This window comes from Antrostomus carolinensis, unplaced genomic scaffold (genome assembly GCF_000700745.2).
Source record: "Antrostomus carolinensis isolate BGI_N321 unplaced genomic scaffold, ASM70074v2 scaffold35258, whole genome shotgun sequence".
Taxonomy (NCBI): domain Eukaryota; kingdom Metazoa; phylum Chordata; class Aves; order Caprimulgiformes; family Caprimulgidae; genus Antrostomus; species Antrostomus carolinensis.
The window spans coordinates 19,756-36,757 of NW_010331478.1; the positions used below are offsets into that span (position 1 = coordinate 19,756).

The following is a 17,002-nucleotide window of genomic DNA, read 5'->3' on the forward strand; positions in this document are numbered from 1 at the left end:
ATATATTTTATTTTCAGGAATCTGAAAGACTGTGTGACAAGCTGCTTTTAAGACAAAGGATGAACTTACTGTCCCAGATGTCTGCTACTCCAATAGACTACTTATTTAAGGTTAATAACTTTTATGGCAGAATACGTATGTACTTATGTGTTGCATGTTTGTATCCCTTCCTTTCTGTGATTTTCTGAAGTATGATGCAGTATAAATTACATAAGTACTGCAAAATGTGTTTTAGTAGATACTAAGAGTATATTTTATATCTAGTGCATTTTTGTGACAGAATGTTACCAAGTTAATATCATCTTAGGGATTTCAGCACATGCTATAAGAAATATGGAAGCAAATGAGGATGAAATGCTACTGCAATTGCTATCAATTGGCCCATTTAAAGCACAGATGTGATACTTCTCTCACAGCTTTTAGTGCTTGAAATTGAAAGAGTTTTCAGAAATAATTTAAATGTGGTCACCTGACAGCTACTTCATATTGTATGTTAATCTTATATCATCATTCTAAAAGAATTTTGCCTATACAAGAACACAGAGCAGAACTTCTAATTATATGTGTTCACCGCTTATGGCTAGAGAATTAGTAATTTTATAGAAATGTTTTTGCACAGAGGGAGCTCAATTTCGTGACTGAGTCTAAAGAGAACAATAGGAATTTTTAAAATTTTTTTTATAGAATGTGAAGGGAGCCAAGAACAAATTCTTTTTAATTCTGAATGCCCATTAGGGGCGTTTGTGCTGAGACACTGTTCATTTCTGCTTTCTAATGCTTGAATAAATGTCTTTTATAATCGGTTCTTTTTGTTGTGTGCTTCAGTAAATTATTTTTTGTGGGTTTGTTTTTTTTCTTCTCTTAAAAGGAGGCTTTTTGATATTGGTTCCTCATTCTCCTTCTCTTGACTTTTTGTAGCATATTGCTTCAGGTAATCAGGAGGAAGTGGAGCGATTACTAAGTCAAGGTGACAGTGATAAGGACACTGTACAGAAAATGTGTCATCCACTCTGTTACTGTGACAAATGCGAGAAGCTCGTTTCTGGGTAAGCACTTTTCATCTCCACAAATACACAAAGAGCAACGTAAAAGTCTTCATCTAAGATTTACTTTAGCCAGAATGCTGCTTTTGCTTGTAGAGGAAGTTGGTAGCACTTTGGGATATAGATATTCATGTGATTTTAAAAAAACAGAAGAAATACTAGGAGAATACTGAATGCCTTGGAACCAGCCAATTTTGTGATGGAGGCTGTATGCACTTTGGTAAACATGGTGTGAAATGCTTCTTCTCTTGAACCTAACTTGCACATCTTGAAAAAAAGACATCTCTCAAAAAAATGTAAAACTCTGTATCAAATAATTTGTCAGTGTGAAAGGATAAAGGATAAGAAGTTCCAAAGGCAGGTTTTAGTTACCACTGCTGCATAGATAACTGAGCTACTTTTAAACCCTTGTGTTTTAAAGGAAACTGAATGATCCTTCCATTATCACTCCATTTTCCCGAGATGACCGGGGATATACACCACTTCATATAGCTGCTATTTGTGGTGAGTATTCTTGGCCTTCTTCACTAGTGTTTTCTACTCCTTATGTTCCTTATCTTTATGTTAGCATGTTTTCCAACTTTGCATTAGAGAGTGAATTTTGAATTAAATTGTTTTTTGCTTATTTGCTATGGAAATTGATACCTGGACACAGACTGGAGTTATTGTGTATTCTTTTAAGCTCAGTTTCTTATGGCCAAGTTTTTGTTTGTTTGTTTGTTGGCTGTTTACTTTTGCTTTAGTGGTTACCACAGTAGTTCTTTCTTCCGCTGTGAAAAAAGTAAAAATGTGTAATCAGAAACCAGTCTTGTTTTAAAGAACTGACAGATTGGGAAATTAATCTTTTCTGTCTCCTGCAGCTGACTGCATGATAGTTCTGTACCATCTCCTGTCTTGCAATGTTCATTATGCCATTGATCTTATATTTATTAGAAGATATATTAATTTTCTTAGTGAGTTTTTTTAAGTAAATAATTTCCCTTTTTTATCATTATCTTGAATCCAAATAGGAAAGTACTTTGTGTGACATGGCTTTGTTTTCTATTCTTTTCTTACTCATAAGATACAAGCATAGCTTGCTTTTAGCTGGAGTTCTTTTATGAAGCTTTGACCTTGAGTAATCTGCAATAAAAAATACCAAAGAAGTAAATATACAGTATCTAGAAACGTAGTATGAAGAAATGCAGGGTTTCTTGGTTTATAGTTCATGTGTGAATTGGAAAAGTAGCGATGTTCTTGTGCAAAGTTTACTTCTTTCTTTTAATGTCTGTGTGTTTTTCAAGGGCAAGCATCATTAGTGGATTTACTCGTAGCCAAAGGAGCCATTGTCAATGCTACAGATTACCACGGTTCAACTCCACTTCACCTTGCCTGTCAGAAGGGATATCAAAATGTTACAGTAAGCACCAAAAGGCTTAATTAGAAATAAAAAGAAATACTTAACCTAAATAATAAATATATGACTATTACTAAGCTGTTCTACTGTTACTGTCATTTACATCTTCTGAGAAGCTTTTACCAGAATTGTGTGTGCTGAATTGGGGATGTTTTATCGTTGTAGTTTGCATTATATTTTATTTTTTCCTGTACAAGGTTTTCATCCATTAACAATAACCAAGCAATTGACAGCTAGGCATGGCTGATAATTCATCCATTTTATTAATGCAAATCTCTAATACATACTACAAATGGAGAGCCTGTTAACATCTCTGATCTTGGTTAAGACAGAGGAACCACTGCAGTCATTGGAATTAAATTACTTCACATTGTGTGTAGGTTGGACTGTAACTACATTAGTTATTGTGTTCTTGAATTTTATATGTGTGAGATTCTTCAGTTAGGATTGCTGAAATAAAGCTTTGTCTTCACTCACATAGGCTTTCAAAATATAGGGTAAATTATCATGTAGTATATGTATTGCAGTGTTTGCTGCAGTGGATGATTCATTTTTTCAATTACAACTCTGAATATGTAAGAAGTAGCTTTTATTTGGATCTCAGGGTAGGGCAAAACCAGTGCGGTAATGTGAAGAGGACAGTGTCTGAAGCAGGGGAGACATAGCTACTTTTTCATCAAGTGCTTCATCGTTCTAGAAAACTAAAGGCATCTACAGAGTAACAATTGTTTGTCCATTAATTTTTTAGTTACTTAAATGTCTACTTCTGTTTTTCTTTAAAGCTTCTCTTATTGCACTATAAGGCAAGTACTGATGTTCAGGACAATAATGGAAATACTCCACTTCATTTAGCCTGCACTTATGGTCATGAGGATGTAAGTAATTGTTTTGTAACAAACTAAATGGACATTCTAATGGAATGGAATTAAACTGTGATGCAAATTTGTGCTAAACTTCTGTATTTTAAAAAGTAAAAAAGATTTTGAGGCTAACTATTTAATGCTGTGAATTCTGACTTTATTCAGCAGTTCACAGCAGTTTTCATTGTGCATTCACATTAAAGATAGTAGTATTGTGCAAATTTAGTTATTTAACTCTGTTTAATGACATTGAACGGTAAAAGCCTGCCCTTTAGGCAATGGATTACATGAGCAGCAATGAAAAAACCTCATTGCACGTGTTATATGAATAGAGAGACAATACTATGGTTTCTTGATAGCTTTCCTTTTCTTTCCAGTGCGTCAAAGCTTTAGTCTACTATGATGTACATTCCTGCAGACTAGATATTGGTAATGAAAAGGGAGACACTCCCCTCCATATAGCTGCTCGTTGGGGCTATCAAGGGATCATAGAAGTGCTTTTGCAAAATGGGGCAAATCCAGAAATTCAAAACCGGATGAAAGAGACTTCCCTACAGTGTGCATTAAATTCCAAGGTATTCCTCTTTATCTTCTTATGCAGTTCCATGGAGATGTAGATGCTTATCTAGTAATACAATCGTGGTCTGGTACTATTAAAATGAAAATGTATGTTTACCTTTAAGGAAGACGGGTGACGTTTTAAATCTTGTAGCATAAATACAGTCTGTGTTAGAGAACATAAACTTGTAAATGGGTACTTTTAATCTGCTCAGTCATAATCTGTTACTAATATTAGGTTGTCAGCTAATTTGTGTTTCGGTCAGTAGATTCCCTTTTAAGTGGAGTTACATTGTTCTCTTTATCAATATTTTAATGCAGATTTTGTCATTGATGGAATTAAACTATCTAACGTTTGAAAGAGGACAGAGTGCTTCTGAGGTAATAACCAATGCAAGTTGCTAAACTTTTTTTTTTGTTTATGTTTAACCTGTTTAATCTGATATGTAACTTTTGTGTTGTTGGCTTTTGTTTTGTTTTGGGTTGCTGGTTTTTTTTTTTGCCAACTTTAAGTCACCACTTAGGTCTCCTCAGCGCTCAACAGAAACTTTCAGCAGAGGATCATCTGTCTCAAGCCTCTCATCAGCATCAACTGATATAAGGCAAGAAGAAGTAAAAAATAGTTATAAAGAGGTAAGACTGAGGTATAAGTTTTGATAATAAGAAAAGTGAAGAAAATTGAAGAGTGGTATTTTGCAACACTTTTAAACCGCTTCCTCAGGAATAGCCTTCTGTCTGGTTTGGCAAATTTCATGCTGCTGTATTCAGTTGCTTGTCATCTTGGTATTTAAACATTTATTTTTGTGTGGTTATCAACGGCTCTGCTGGGTATTTCTGGGGAAAAATTGAAAGTGTATTTAGAGTAGTTGTTCAGATTTGCTGCAGTTAACTACATAATTTCAGAATTTGTTGAGGTTTATAAAATTATAATGGCAGTCAGTGCCCCAAGGACCTTGCTTTCCTGTCCAGGAATTAAATGCCATTGTTAGCTTAGAAAATCTGTTAAGAAAAAGAAACTAATACAGGCATACTGGCAAACAACTTAACAAACTAGAATGTTAAGACAAGCTTTCAAAATAGGCATAGGAAATCAGTTTAACATGTGAAGAAGTACACACTACATACTAAATATTTTGCACATATGTGTTTGCTGATTTTGCTCCCTCTGCACCAACCAAGATGCCATCCTCTGAATGTTTTCATGTAGGATCTCAGATCCATACTTTCCATTTATCCCCTCATAAGACTGTCATATCACCACTCCTTCTGATACTTCTCTCTCTGGTTATTTTCCCTGTCCTCTTGTTCAATTTTTTTCAAAATTGACCTCCTTAGTAATTTTGTTTCCATATCAACTCTACATTCAAATTCTTCTTTTTTCCTGCTATTAAAAGCTTCTTTTCTGGCCAAGAATTTCTGTTTGCTAAAAATGTTCAAGAAACTCAAAATGTAAAGTTTTACTGGACAATATTACTTCACACTTCATTATCAGTTATTGTATGAGAGCTTTGATGTAGTAGTATAGCTCTATTTGTACAGAGTCAAGCACTCTAAATGAGATCTGATGTACACAGAAGTTCACCTCATAGATTGAGGATTTTTTTTTTTTTTTCCTTAAAGGAACAAATTTATCACACCCAAGAGTTAAGACTGTAATTCACACCAGGGGGAAAGTTTACAAGCAGCTTACACCTTAGATTCTTGGGGTTAATGACCTTCTCTTGTAATCCAGCTTTAGTTAATTTGTGTTTGCCAAGTTTCACATGAGCTCACTGCTTTTATTCTTAATAAGCAAAGAGGCAAGAGCCTAATCCTGAGAGAGCTCCGTGAAGGTAATGCCATTGGGAGTAATAGGAAGCTGATAAGGTCAGTTTTCCAGACTTCAAGGCTTAGACCATGGATTAAGGAGATGCAGTTAGATCTTCATTAATTGATACTGCTGGTGAATTAAACTCTTCACTTAAATGAGCCAGTTGTGGTGTATGTCTTATATGTAGCTTTTTTACAACTTAGAAAAGAGAGAGTAAAGGAGCTAGGCATGTAAATTTGGAACTTCCTCTATTGGAACTAATAACTCCTTGCACAATTTCTGTTCATCAATGGAAAAACCGAGCATGCAAGTGAATTGCAGTAGGTTTGCTTCATCTGTTTTTACATTTAAAGGAAGGTACTTCTGTTCCATGGAGGACTGAGATAGCAAAATGTAAAGGTGGGGAAATGTGTGGAGCAGACATTTTGCCCAAAGTACTCTTAATAAATTATCTATAAGCTGCATAACAGATGTTGTATGCTTCTCCACTGCTAGAGCCTGAGGCAGTTTTTAGAACTGTAAGGAAGCTGTTATTTTTCGAAAGAAATTATCAGAGCTTGTGGGTCACTTGCTGTTTCTGTTGGGCATCTTGTATGTGATAAGACTGGCTCCTGAAAATCATCAAGACCTTTACATTCTTCGGTGACATTATCCTGTATGATTAGGGGAAATTTATGGGAGGTACAGATCTCCCTAGTATGCATAGTCCATTTTAGATGTATACATGTAGAGATTGGGATTCCACTCACCTAACTTCAGATGTCTGAAAGACAATTGTCTTAACTTTAGACATCTATTTTCCCTCCTTGGTCAGTGGAGAGAAATTGGTACTTCTAGAGAGGAATTAATCTCAGATGTGCTTAGTTTGACCTAAGTTGCACTCAGGTGTCATTTGTTGACTGCATTCTGTTCTGTAGTTACCAGAGAGGGAGTTTAAATGACTGGGTTAGATTTAGACAGGTGATTTTTAGACTTTTAAAGTTAGGCAAGAGGAATCCTGCCTTTAGTGCCTAGTGCCTGACTTCCAGGAGCTTAGCAGCTTTCCTAAAAAGAGATAAAAATTGAAAGATTTATTCTGGCCTTTGATCTTTCACCTGTAGATGTTTCCTGTTCTGCTAAAACTCTGAGGAAAGGGATCAGACCAGTAGAACACAACTTCCTTTTAGTCTCGTTCTTCCTTGTTTGCTTTGCCAAACACTGCTGTCACAGTCAGCAAGATAGTAATTTCTGGGTAAGATTGAAATGTGACTGTAGCTGTTATTCCATGACATCTTCAACTTACAAGACATTTCTTGATATTGAAACAGCTTGGTTTACACGGCAGCATCTTTGGTGATGGTGGCGCAGTGCTAGAATAATTTGCTATAATGCTGAAACAGGATTTCACAAAGCTTATTAAATGGTTTTTCAACACTTTGCAGAGGCTGGACAAGTTGCCTGTTGATAGTACTAGTGGACTTTCCTTGCCCTTTTACTGGAAGCTGTCCCATTTCTGTCAGGTTAGATCTCAACTCCTTCATGTGAGAGTAGAGAATCAGAGGGGAAGTGGGAAGACAAGTACATCTCATTCTCCTGCTTTCACAAGCAATCAGAGGGATCAGGGGAGTGGCATCACTGCCCTGCAGAACACCTTCCATCTCTTCTTCCCCCCACTTGCCTCTTTCTCCCCTGCAGAGACCATAAACAGGAGAATACCTGCACCAAGCAGTCATGCTCTGGCGTTAGCCGGCCTGAATATACACATACTTAATAGGTCTAATGCTGGTCCCCTGGAATAACTCTGAGTTGAAGAGACCGGGCTTTTGCTAATGCATACCTTTTGATATTTATATATTTTCAGATATTAGGTAAGAAAACAAATACCATACTTATAATCAAGTTAGATTGGTAAATATTTGTTTTTAAACATAGGAATAAACCAGTGGTCTGCAGATGTGAGCAATTGGAAAGCATCTTTTTAATCTTAAACTGTTGTTTCTCAAATAGCAAAATGAAACCTGCCATCCTTTGTACTTGTGGTAGCAAGAGTCCAAACAGTACTAGTGTTTATCAGTGTAGAAATTTGTCTTGAGTAGGGATTTTTAATGTTAGGTTCACAACAGAAATGCAAGGTCAGCTGCTGCTGAAGTGGCATAATAATGTATATTAGCTTACATGGCTTTGTTTGTGTGGACTACATGTCCTGTATATCTTTACCTCAGCAAGTTAGAGATCATCAAATGCCCACAGGCCTTGCACAGCTTTTGTATTTCATAAAGGAAGAAGGTTTTTCCTTTAAAACTTTATCAACAAATATGAAATGGGCCAGCAGTAATCCTACCACATGAGCTTAGGAGGTTAGTAAAGGACACAGGATTTTCTGCTTGCAGCTTAATAACAATACTAACGGAGCAAATATTCTTTTCTTCATATATAGGTGGAAAAGCTCCTAAGAGCAGTTGCTGATGGAGATTTGGAAATGGTGAGTCTTCGCATGGCTGTTGAATATTTTTGAATTCCAATTTACCTCATTCAAATTGAGGAAATTATTTGTAAATATTAAGTTAAGAATGCTTTGGGTAATACCTTCCTTCAGCAACCATTAATCAAATTCAGCTCATTTTCTACAAAGAATATTCACTCCATGTCCCCAAATTATTTTACCTACGGTTCTTTAAGACCGATTATTTTGACATTTCTGTGAACTCTTGCACTAAAGAAATTACTTTAAATTGAATAATTCCGTTTTGAAGGTCTGTCATTTAAAAATGTGTACATAACCACCTCTAGGAGATGCAAAAAACTTGGGAAGAACGACATTCAAAGCAGGCTTGTTGAAAAGAAATACTGTGGGAAAGAGCAGTTTATTTGCTTGCAGGTGCTCAAGCCGCACTGTCAGATGCTGCTGTTAGATGGAGAACATGGTGCATTGCAAAACTGTAAAAAGAAATGTATACTGAGGTCACAATATTGGACTGGATATGCAGTCAGCACAAAACAAAACAACAACAAAAAAAGGAAAAATAGATGAGTTTTCAGGTAAACCTAGTTTTTGACAGCAAATCCAGTGGAAAGTGTTATTATTCCCAGTTGCTTGTCCCTATGTCGCAGAAGTACATCGTATCTTTTCCCCTGTGTGAATTACTGCGTGTGCTCAAGTGGCCGTGCTGTGCACCAGTTCTGGAAATTGAATGTCGGGAGTTACAGTTTGCAGGTTTTTGACTTACGAAGCATTCTAGTAATACAGTGTTTTTTAAATCCACAAATGCTTTTTGATTCCTAAATTACCAGATTCTCTAATGCTTTGAATATTGTCTGCTCTTTATTTTGTGTTTACTGCATGTTATAACTGTGTATAGGTAGTATAAATGAAAAATGGGCTCTTATTTTGTTTGTTGTGATGCTTTTTTATTAAGTATTTCATACAGAGAGGAAATTAGGTGACACCAGTCAGTATAGAGAAGTTATCTGAGGGGCATACAACTTCCCCATAGTTTGAATTTCACTTCAAATAGATAGCTGATGGCTATAATAATAACAGTTTCAGAGTTGATGTTTGGCAGTTTGTGGTATTTACTACCACTGTCTTGACCTATTTTTTTAGTTACTACTACCCTTTATTCCTGAAAATTTGGACAATAGGATGCTTCCAATATCATTCTACTGAAAAATTAAAGATGGCACAGAAGTCTTTAGGAGTTTTGTCTTTGGAAAGATGTATGAAGTTGTACATTTCTTGATTGTTTTGTAGTTCACAGAACAAAATGAGTTTCTCTGCTGGATGCATGTTCTGAAAAAATTGTTTAGGGAATATGTACCAGGAGTTACAAATGCTAATAAAACATCACACAGTCATAATAAAATAGATAATCTGCATCACAAAATACATACCATGTTAATAGTGATTCTCTTGTGTTTTATTCCAGTTAGATGATAGAAACAAATCAATTTATCAGCTGATAGATGAAAGAACTGTTCAGTTGTTAAGTAAATATCATTATCCTAGTTTACAATGTAACTTAATCTTAGTAATTATTTCCAGGTCAGCCCTTGAGCCATTTCAAGAAGCAGCAATACATACAATGGTGATATTTGCCATCTTCTGGCAAGTAGTAAACATGAATATATTACAATTAACTTTTCACAAGCTTTGTGAAAATCTAAACTGCATCATGAAAATATTTAAAGAAAATTAAATATAGTGCTAATTTGCTGGAAAATTAGTATCTAGCACTGCTCAACAGATATCAGCAATGAAAAGCATATAGAAATCTAATCTATGCATTTAGATGACAGAATCACGTTATTTTTTGTGGCTTTACTTTCCACATTACTCAAGTTCATGCAAAACTGTTCACTATAAAGAGAATTGTCTAGTTGGATGGCAAAGTTCACAGCTTAAATATCTATTAAGAAAACATGGTTATTTAAAAACTCTTATCTTGTTCTGACAGCCTGAGGTCTGTCTCCATAGGAACAAAAGCAGCAGTACGGTCGTTATGCTGTGTAGATTTCCGCTGTGGCAGCCAACTGAGCTGTGCAAGAGGAGGCATTAAAAGCAAGTGCTATGACACTGGAAGATTTTAGAAAAAAATTATTATGCTGTGGTTTTTCAGGAAGTCAGAAAACAACCTTTGTCATCATCATAACACCTGCAAACTTCAAAAGCAAGTATGCTTTAGATTGGAGATAATGTTAATCAATGATAATTATTTTAATTAGCTGACTCAATGTCAACTAATTCTACATTTTGAAAATAAAATTCAGCCCACTTTGGTAAATTTTCTGTGTCTGTAGTGAGAAAGAACTATTTTGGAACAGTATGGAGGGAATATTTGTATAGAAAGGGTTAAGCTTTATATTATCAAAATATGAAAATCAGAGTTATGCAGCACCTTTTTGGGGGGAGGTTCTCAAGCTGTACTTTTTACGTGTTTAGTCATTGCTGAATTGGTAGAAAATTATTACAGCTCCATTACTGTTGGAGACTGTTAAGAGGTGTCTTAGTTGTACATTGCTTTGAACAAAGCCTTTATGTGGCTCTAAGTCAGTAAAGTATGGTGTAGTAGTAGTTGATACTACTCAATTTTTGGTCTTCCATTCTTAGTAACTGGATTTGGAGGCCGGGTAGGTGTACGTCATGGCTCCTTATAAAAAACAAGCAAATAAAAAACCCCCCTTTTTATTGGAGTAGGATAACACTAGAACAGACCTGGGAGGTTACAGAACCTCTTCTGTTAACAGTATTTGAGAAGAGATTGGTCAAACTTCTGTCAACTGTATTAAAGAAGAATTTTCTTTGTCTCAGCATAGAATATGTGAAGTGACAGTAATATTTATTTTGACGTGTACAAATGTAGCAAATAGTGAACCTTCAGTGATCTGACCTCCTGTACATGGGCAAGCTTGAGAGAAGATTCCTTTTTACTCCAGAGAACAATGTGGAATTTGCAGGGAAGTAATATTCCCTGTGAAAAACATCCCTTTTCTGTCTTACTTAAGCATGGCCCTTACTAGTTGTCCTAGATTCATTCTAGTTGCATCGGTTTAATTGGTTAGATTATTAATGTGTGTTTGGTTTCCCAGAGCTACCATAATGATAAGAAGCAGAACTTGCTAACAAAGTGCAAGAGTACATACAGTGGGAGGAACCTGTAGGAAATTCCTTTCTCGCCATTCTCTTCTTGACTAGCATCTCCAGAACTCTTGGATTGGTCCAGTTCTGTGGCATCAAACCCAACCCACAAATCCAGCAAAGATGCTTCTATCTCAGTTTCAGCAGAAAGTGGTTTCTCGATTTTGCTCCATGTCACTGTTCAGTGGGAGGCAAAGGGCTAATCTTGCTTCATGGTAACAAGACAACGATACATATTTTGACAGCTCTCTTAAAAGCTGCTTAAAAAAAAAAGAGCGAGAGGAAAACCCTTCACAAGATGACATGTATTACAGCTTCATACCCACGATGTAATCCTGTAACTTGCTGTGTCTGGGAAGTCCCAGATCTGCAGGAGGTCTGAGAGATCTAGCTTCCACACACAAGCGCCTTGATCTGCCTTCTGTCTTTGTTTTCCAGTGCCATGGCTTAGCCCTTTTCATGCACCTTGAAAAAAGTGACTGTTAATGTATTGTCTCTTGCATTATAAGACCAATTTAATTCCCACTTCTGTCTTGAGTTTCTGAAAAACTCATCTCATTGAGTATAATACAAACTCAGAATAATAGGCTAGATAGCTGTCAGGCTTAACATTGCCAGCTGGTGTAATAATGGAGACTTAATACAGTCACTGCTAATTCTAAGATGTCTTGAGTTAACAGTGGATTAATGAATTTCAAGGTAACAATGTATTTCTTAAACAGCTTTTTTTAAAATTTAGTGTAAAATTAACATGCAGTAAGCATCACAGTTTGCAAATTGCACATAAATGCTCTGAGTCCTAAGACTGTCTTCATTGAAGGGCTTCTCTCTCCCTCAAAAATGAAGCATTTTACCTTGAGGAAAAAGTAAAACTGTCAAGCTCCTGGGAGGTGACAGACCTAAGAAAAGTCAGTGCCCGTGCGAAGTTTTGGATATTCATTAAATGTCATAATCTTTGTCACATTTAATGTTCATTAAAGCAAAAGATGAAACTAAATTTGCATTGATATGAGCTGGCATAAATCACCTGAGCTAAAAGGATTTGGAGGGTTTGAGAGTAGGTGAGCACTGAAGTCTTGATTAGGCAGCAGGAAGTAATTTATAATTTATTTCACTGCTATACTTGGTGAAATTTCTAGCGGCTTTGTCAACAATAATGTTTGTTTTTTTAATTTGCCCTGTGGGCAGCTGATGCCACAAGGTATCTGTATCATCTCCCTCAGATATTCACAAGCATATGTTTGTGAAATCTTACTTGTCTACATATGCAAATTTATTAGGACATGGAACCTTTGGACTCTATAAAGGAGCACTTGCTTTTTATGCCAGGTACGTTATCTCTTGGAATGGGTGGAAGAAGACTTAGAAGATGAGGATGACGCAGTCAGTACATCAAAACCAGAATTCTGCCATCCGTTATGCCAGTGCTCAAATTGTGGGCCAGCACAAAAGGTTGGAATACTCACTCTGTAAAAAGAATAATTTATAATCTTGTAATGTAACTTTTAGCTCTAAGGAAATAGCATTCATATTGCCTAACACCTCTGTACATGTGTCTGAAAAGCAACTAAATATATACAGGTCTCCACAGAGTTCATCTGATGTCATGAAATTGTTCTCTTTTTAATTGAACTGTATACAATTTTATATGCAGGAACAGAGTTGAAAGACTTGCTCAGTATCTAATGGAGTGAAAAAACTTTGCAGTTTGCTTTTAGAAAATGTGGACTGCTGTCGTTAAGGTTTGGACAACTTTGAATAAATGGAAAAATCTTTTTCTAAGCCTCAGTTTCTGCTGGTTCTTTTTTATAGTTTACATTGCTAACTGTGACAGAGTGTCTACGTATCTGTTAGTAATCAGTTTAGCAAGGAAGGCCTGCTAATCCTATAATTAGTGTGATGCTGATGAAGTCTTTTTTTAATTGCACGACATCTTTCATACAAGCTGTATCTAAAACCTCTTCGGAGATTAAATATAATTGCAAAGACTTCTTTCCTCATATTTATCACGAACTGTAGAGGAGAATCAGGTTTTACAATACACTTTTTTCTTTTTTTTTTTTAAATTTAAATGAGTAATGATCCCAGCTTCTTAGAAATAGAAAACCAATTACTTGCCTTTCAGGAAAAAAGAATCTATTACTATGTCTGAAGGTGCACATAACTGGATAAGACATCGCAAAAGAATCCTAAGTATAAATTTTCAGTGTATTGGCTACTTTGAGGTAACACTATCCATATCACTTAACTGAGAAAATGTGAGATGGCTTGAGGTAACTTCCTCTGAATTCCTCACTGCTACCTTATGTTTATTTTGCACAGGCTGAGTATGCTGGTTGTCCTTAAATGCTTAACATTGACACCGTGCTTTATTCTCTGGTAACACGTGTCCATGTACCATGAGTACAGAGATCATGTGCTAAAGATGCCAGAGCCTGAGACCATAAAGTTAATTTTATTGATGACAGGAAGGAATGGCATTTGCTGTGGAATTTACTTGCCTGCTGAATGAAAAGTAGAAGGAACTTGTTAATGACTCTTAACCCCTGTATTAGACAGGCATGCATTGAAAAGCACACTGGGGTTGAGCAGAAGGAAAGATTGTCTGCCACTGTAAGTGTTGGGCACCCACACAGTTTGTGAGAGGAGTAGAAAAGGATGTTCTGTCCTGCTGTGTGAGCTGTCTTCCAGGGGATTTCCTTATCTTGACTTCGATGAGAGTCTGTTCTCTGGGATGGTGTTACTTCCGCATGAATAAAATTAATTTTAGTTTTTATCCTTATTACCTCGAGGTTCATGTAGCTGTAAAATAGGTGTGTAGTGTCTGTCTCCAAGAGCATAAATGTCTGTATAAATGAAAGTAACTCATAATATTAACACTTACTCTCCATATGCATGAGCATCCTTACAGCTATATAAAAACTTGAAGTTTTACTTCTGTCTCAACCTCTGCTGCTTTAGACTCTTTTTAATGTCATGAATACTTTGCCTGGAATTTCTCTATATGCAGCTATCGTGTTGGAATAAAAGAGAGAAGAACAAAGCTGTTTTGTTGAAAAATACTACAAAGCTGCTCTAGTTTACTAACTCTTTTCCTGAAGGTCTCAAATTAGGCTCTGTAGCAGAAATTCTTGTAATGTCCATCTACATGACTAACTATATAGTTTTGTTGTGCATTTTCCTCAACAGAAATTTACGAAGATCTCTGCTAATGGACTTGGAGTAAATGTTTCAAACCAAGATGGTTTTACACCTTTGCATATGGCTGCACTGCATGGACACTCTGAACTTGTCTCTCTCTTGTTGAAGCATGGAGCCAGTATCAGTGCCAAGAATGCAAACCATGCAGTTCCTCTTCATCTAGCCTGCCAGAAAGGTCACTTCCAGGTAACTGAGCCTCTTCATAAATGCAAGCTATTTAACATTTAACTGCCAACAAAAAGCTGTTTTGTGAAATTATCAACGAGACTAAACGAGTAACACTGAAAATTAGTTTAGTGATTCTGGTTTTTCTTTCAATGTCTTAAAATCTCCAGACGAAAAAGGGATCTTTCAACTTGAAACAGTTTCAGTAGGCTCCTTTTCTTTCTAAATTGACTAAAATAATGGTTTAATGAGTGTGCTGTGAATAGCTACTGTCATACATCAAACACTTGAAAAATACCTTGTGCAGCTGAATCTTCCTGTATATTTTCTCTCTGTCCCTTCTATTCAAGGAGGTTATGTGCACATCTGTTGATGCAATGGACTTAGTATCTTCAAGAGCCACAATATTAAATATTTACTATGTCTTAAACTCATTTAAGTAGATGATGAGCCAAGTGGAGTTATGAGGGTACCAGAAAACCTCATTCCTGGCAAGGGATGAGTCAAGGAAGCATAAACAGTGAAGGAGAAGCATTAGCTGGTGAGGGGAGGATATTCATACAGGAGGGAAGAGTAAAGGAGAGGGGGAAAATAACGATCATGAAATAGCAGGTGCAGACAGGCAAATAGGAATATGCAGCAAAGAGGAAGAGTAGGGTTTTAAGAATAAGGAGATGAGGACTGCAAGAGGAAAAAAAATAGAATTGTGAAGATGATGGGGAGACAAAGCACTAGGGAAGCATGAGGAAAACAAGAATACAACTCAGACTTGTAGGTTAATGGCAGTTAGTTCATGGGGCATTTATAGCATAAAGAACTCTGTCCAAGTGTTCTGATGATTTTGGAAAGTGGGAAAGGATACTGTTGCTATGGTGGTTTGGTTCTGGTGTTTTGTTAAGTTATTGATTATGTATGTTTTTCACATACTTTGAGTTTTATTTTCTGGCCTTTCTTACAGTTGCTTAAGGTTTTTTTTAAAAGTGGGTGGTAAAATATGAAAATTAGCATGATAGGAAGAGATGCTTGTGGTTATCATCTGTTTGACAAAGATAAGATTTTTCTCCATCCTTTTTTTTTTCCATCTCTCTTTCATTTTAGATTTAAAAAAAAAAAGTTTTTTTTAAAAAAAAGAGAGGAGACTTTCACTGCATGATTTTGGTTAGCTGGTATCTTAAATTAAAGAGTTGTTACTTCTTTCAATAGGTGGTAAAGTGTCTGATGGATTACAATGCTAAACAAAATAAAAAGGATATATATGGAAACACTCCTTTAATTTATGCATGCCTGAATGGTCAGTATGAAACTACTGCCTTTTTGTTACAGGTAAGATTGCTGAATGTTCAGAATAGTATTTTTCACGTGATATCTGTGCTTATCCAGTACTCAGAATCAGTATATTTAGTTACGCATTTCTCTGTCAGAACTACTTGGGGAAAAAATAAGAATATTTGTTATCTCACTCCTTTCAATCCCTTCCCTTCATGTTTTTTGTATTAGATAAATATTACTTTGCTGTTGTACAGCTAGCTGCTTTTATGGAACTTTTTTATGGAAGGTTTTCTTGCCTGTGATTCTATCACAAAGTGGTTTTTGCATTTTTTCTAATTTTTTTTTTTCCTAAATATCTCTTGAACTTGGAATATGTAGTAGATACATGCAAAAATTAAATTAACTGATCCATGATATCCTCGCTATAAGAGAGGAGGAAATATGATCAGGTGGCTTATTGTTGAACTGGTGATTGCTAGCATATGCTTTCTGTGTTTGTATACAGCTACAAGGCTTCTGTTGCATTGTTCTCATTCATACTTTGAAAATTAAAGGAGAGAAAAACAGAGTAGTAATGTACTATCTCCATTTCATGCTACTCTGTATTTATAACTTCAATTTTATCTGGCTGTCCAGCATGGAGCTTCTGTTAACCTTTCTAATGCCAAAGGGAATACTGCACTGCACGAGGCCGCGATAGCCAAGAATGAAGCCCTGGTGGACTTGCTGCTTCAGAACGGAGCAGTGACCCACATAAGGAACGAGAGGAACTGTACACCTGCAGACTGTGCTGAGCCAGTGAGTGCAGAAAGCTCATTTCTAAGATTAGATTTTCCTAAAGTTCCATATGCATAATGTAGGAACGAAACCAAATATAACTATTTGTCACTACAATATTTGCCAAGAGTTCTGTATTTAACAATTAGGTGTGATATAAAGACTAAGATGCCTGTTTATTGTACAACGTACATACAATATGATAGCTGTGGTATATGAAACTTGTTATGTTTCTAAAATAACTTATCCTAGACAAAAAGGATTAGTCTAGAAAGAATGAAAGTATGTAAGTGAATGAAAATGGCGTTA

The 17,002-nt window shown here is 36.0% G+C and overlaps 1 protein-coding gene across 2 annotated transcripts in view; it reads left to right on the top strand.

The window, feature by feature from the left end:
* ANKRD27 (ankyrin repeat domain 27) overlaps positions 1 to 17,002 on the top strand; it is a 34,044-nt gene that overhangs the window by 12,472 nt on the left and 4,570 nt on the right. For both annotated transcript variants that reach the window (XM_010173234.1, XM_010173233.2), the window contains exons 12-24: positions 18 to 110; positions 919 to 1,046; positions 1,465 to 1,547; positions 2,327 to 2,442; positions 3,222 to 3,314; positions 3,677 to 3,874; positions 4,179 to 4,238; positions 4,371 to 4,490; positions 8,084 to 8,128; positions 12,611 to 12,733; positions 14,471 to 14,668; positions 15,851 to 15,970; positions 16,553 to 16,714. In XM_010173234.1, the coding sequence (XP_010171536.1) occupies positions 18 to 110; positions 919 to 1,046; positions 1,465 to 1,547; positions 2,327 to 2,442; positions 3,222 to 3,314; positions 3,677 to 3,874; positions 4,179 to 4,238; positions 4,371 to 4,490; positions 8,084 to 8,128; positions 12,611 to 12,733; positions 14,471 to 14,668; positions 15,851 to 15,970; positions 16,553 to 16,714 (1,539 nt within the window). The remainder of the gene's footprint in view (positions 1 to 17; positions 111 to 918; positions 1,047 to 1,464; positions 1,548 to 2,326; positions 2,443 to 3,221; positions 3,315 to 3,676; positions 3,875 to 4,178; positions 4,239 to 4,370; positions 4,491 to 8,083; positions 8,129 to 12,610; positions 12,734 to 14,470; positions 14,669 to 15,850; positions 15,971 to 16,552; positions 16,715 to 17,002) is intronic.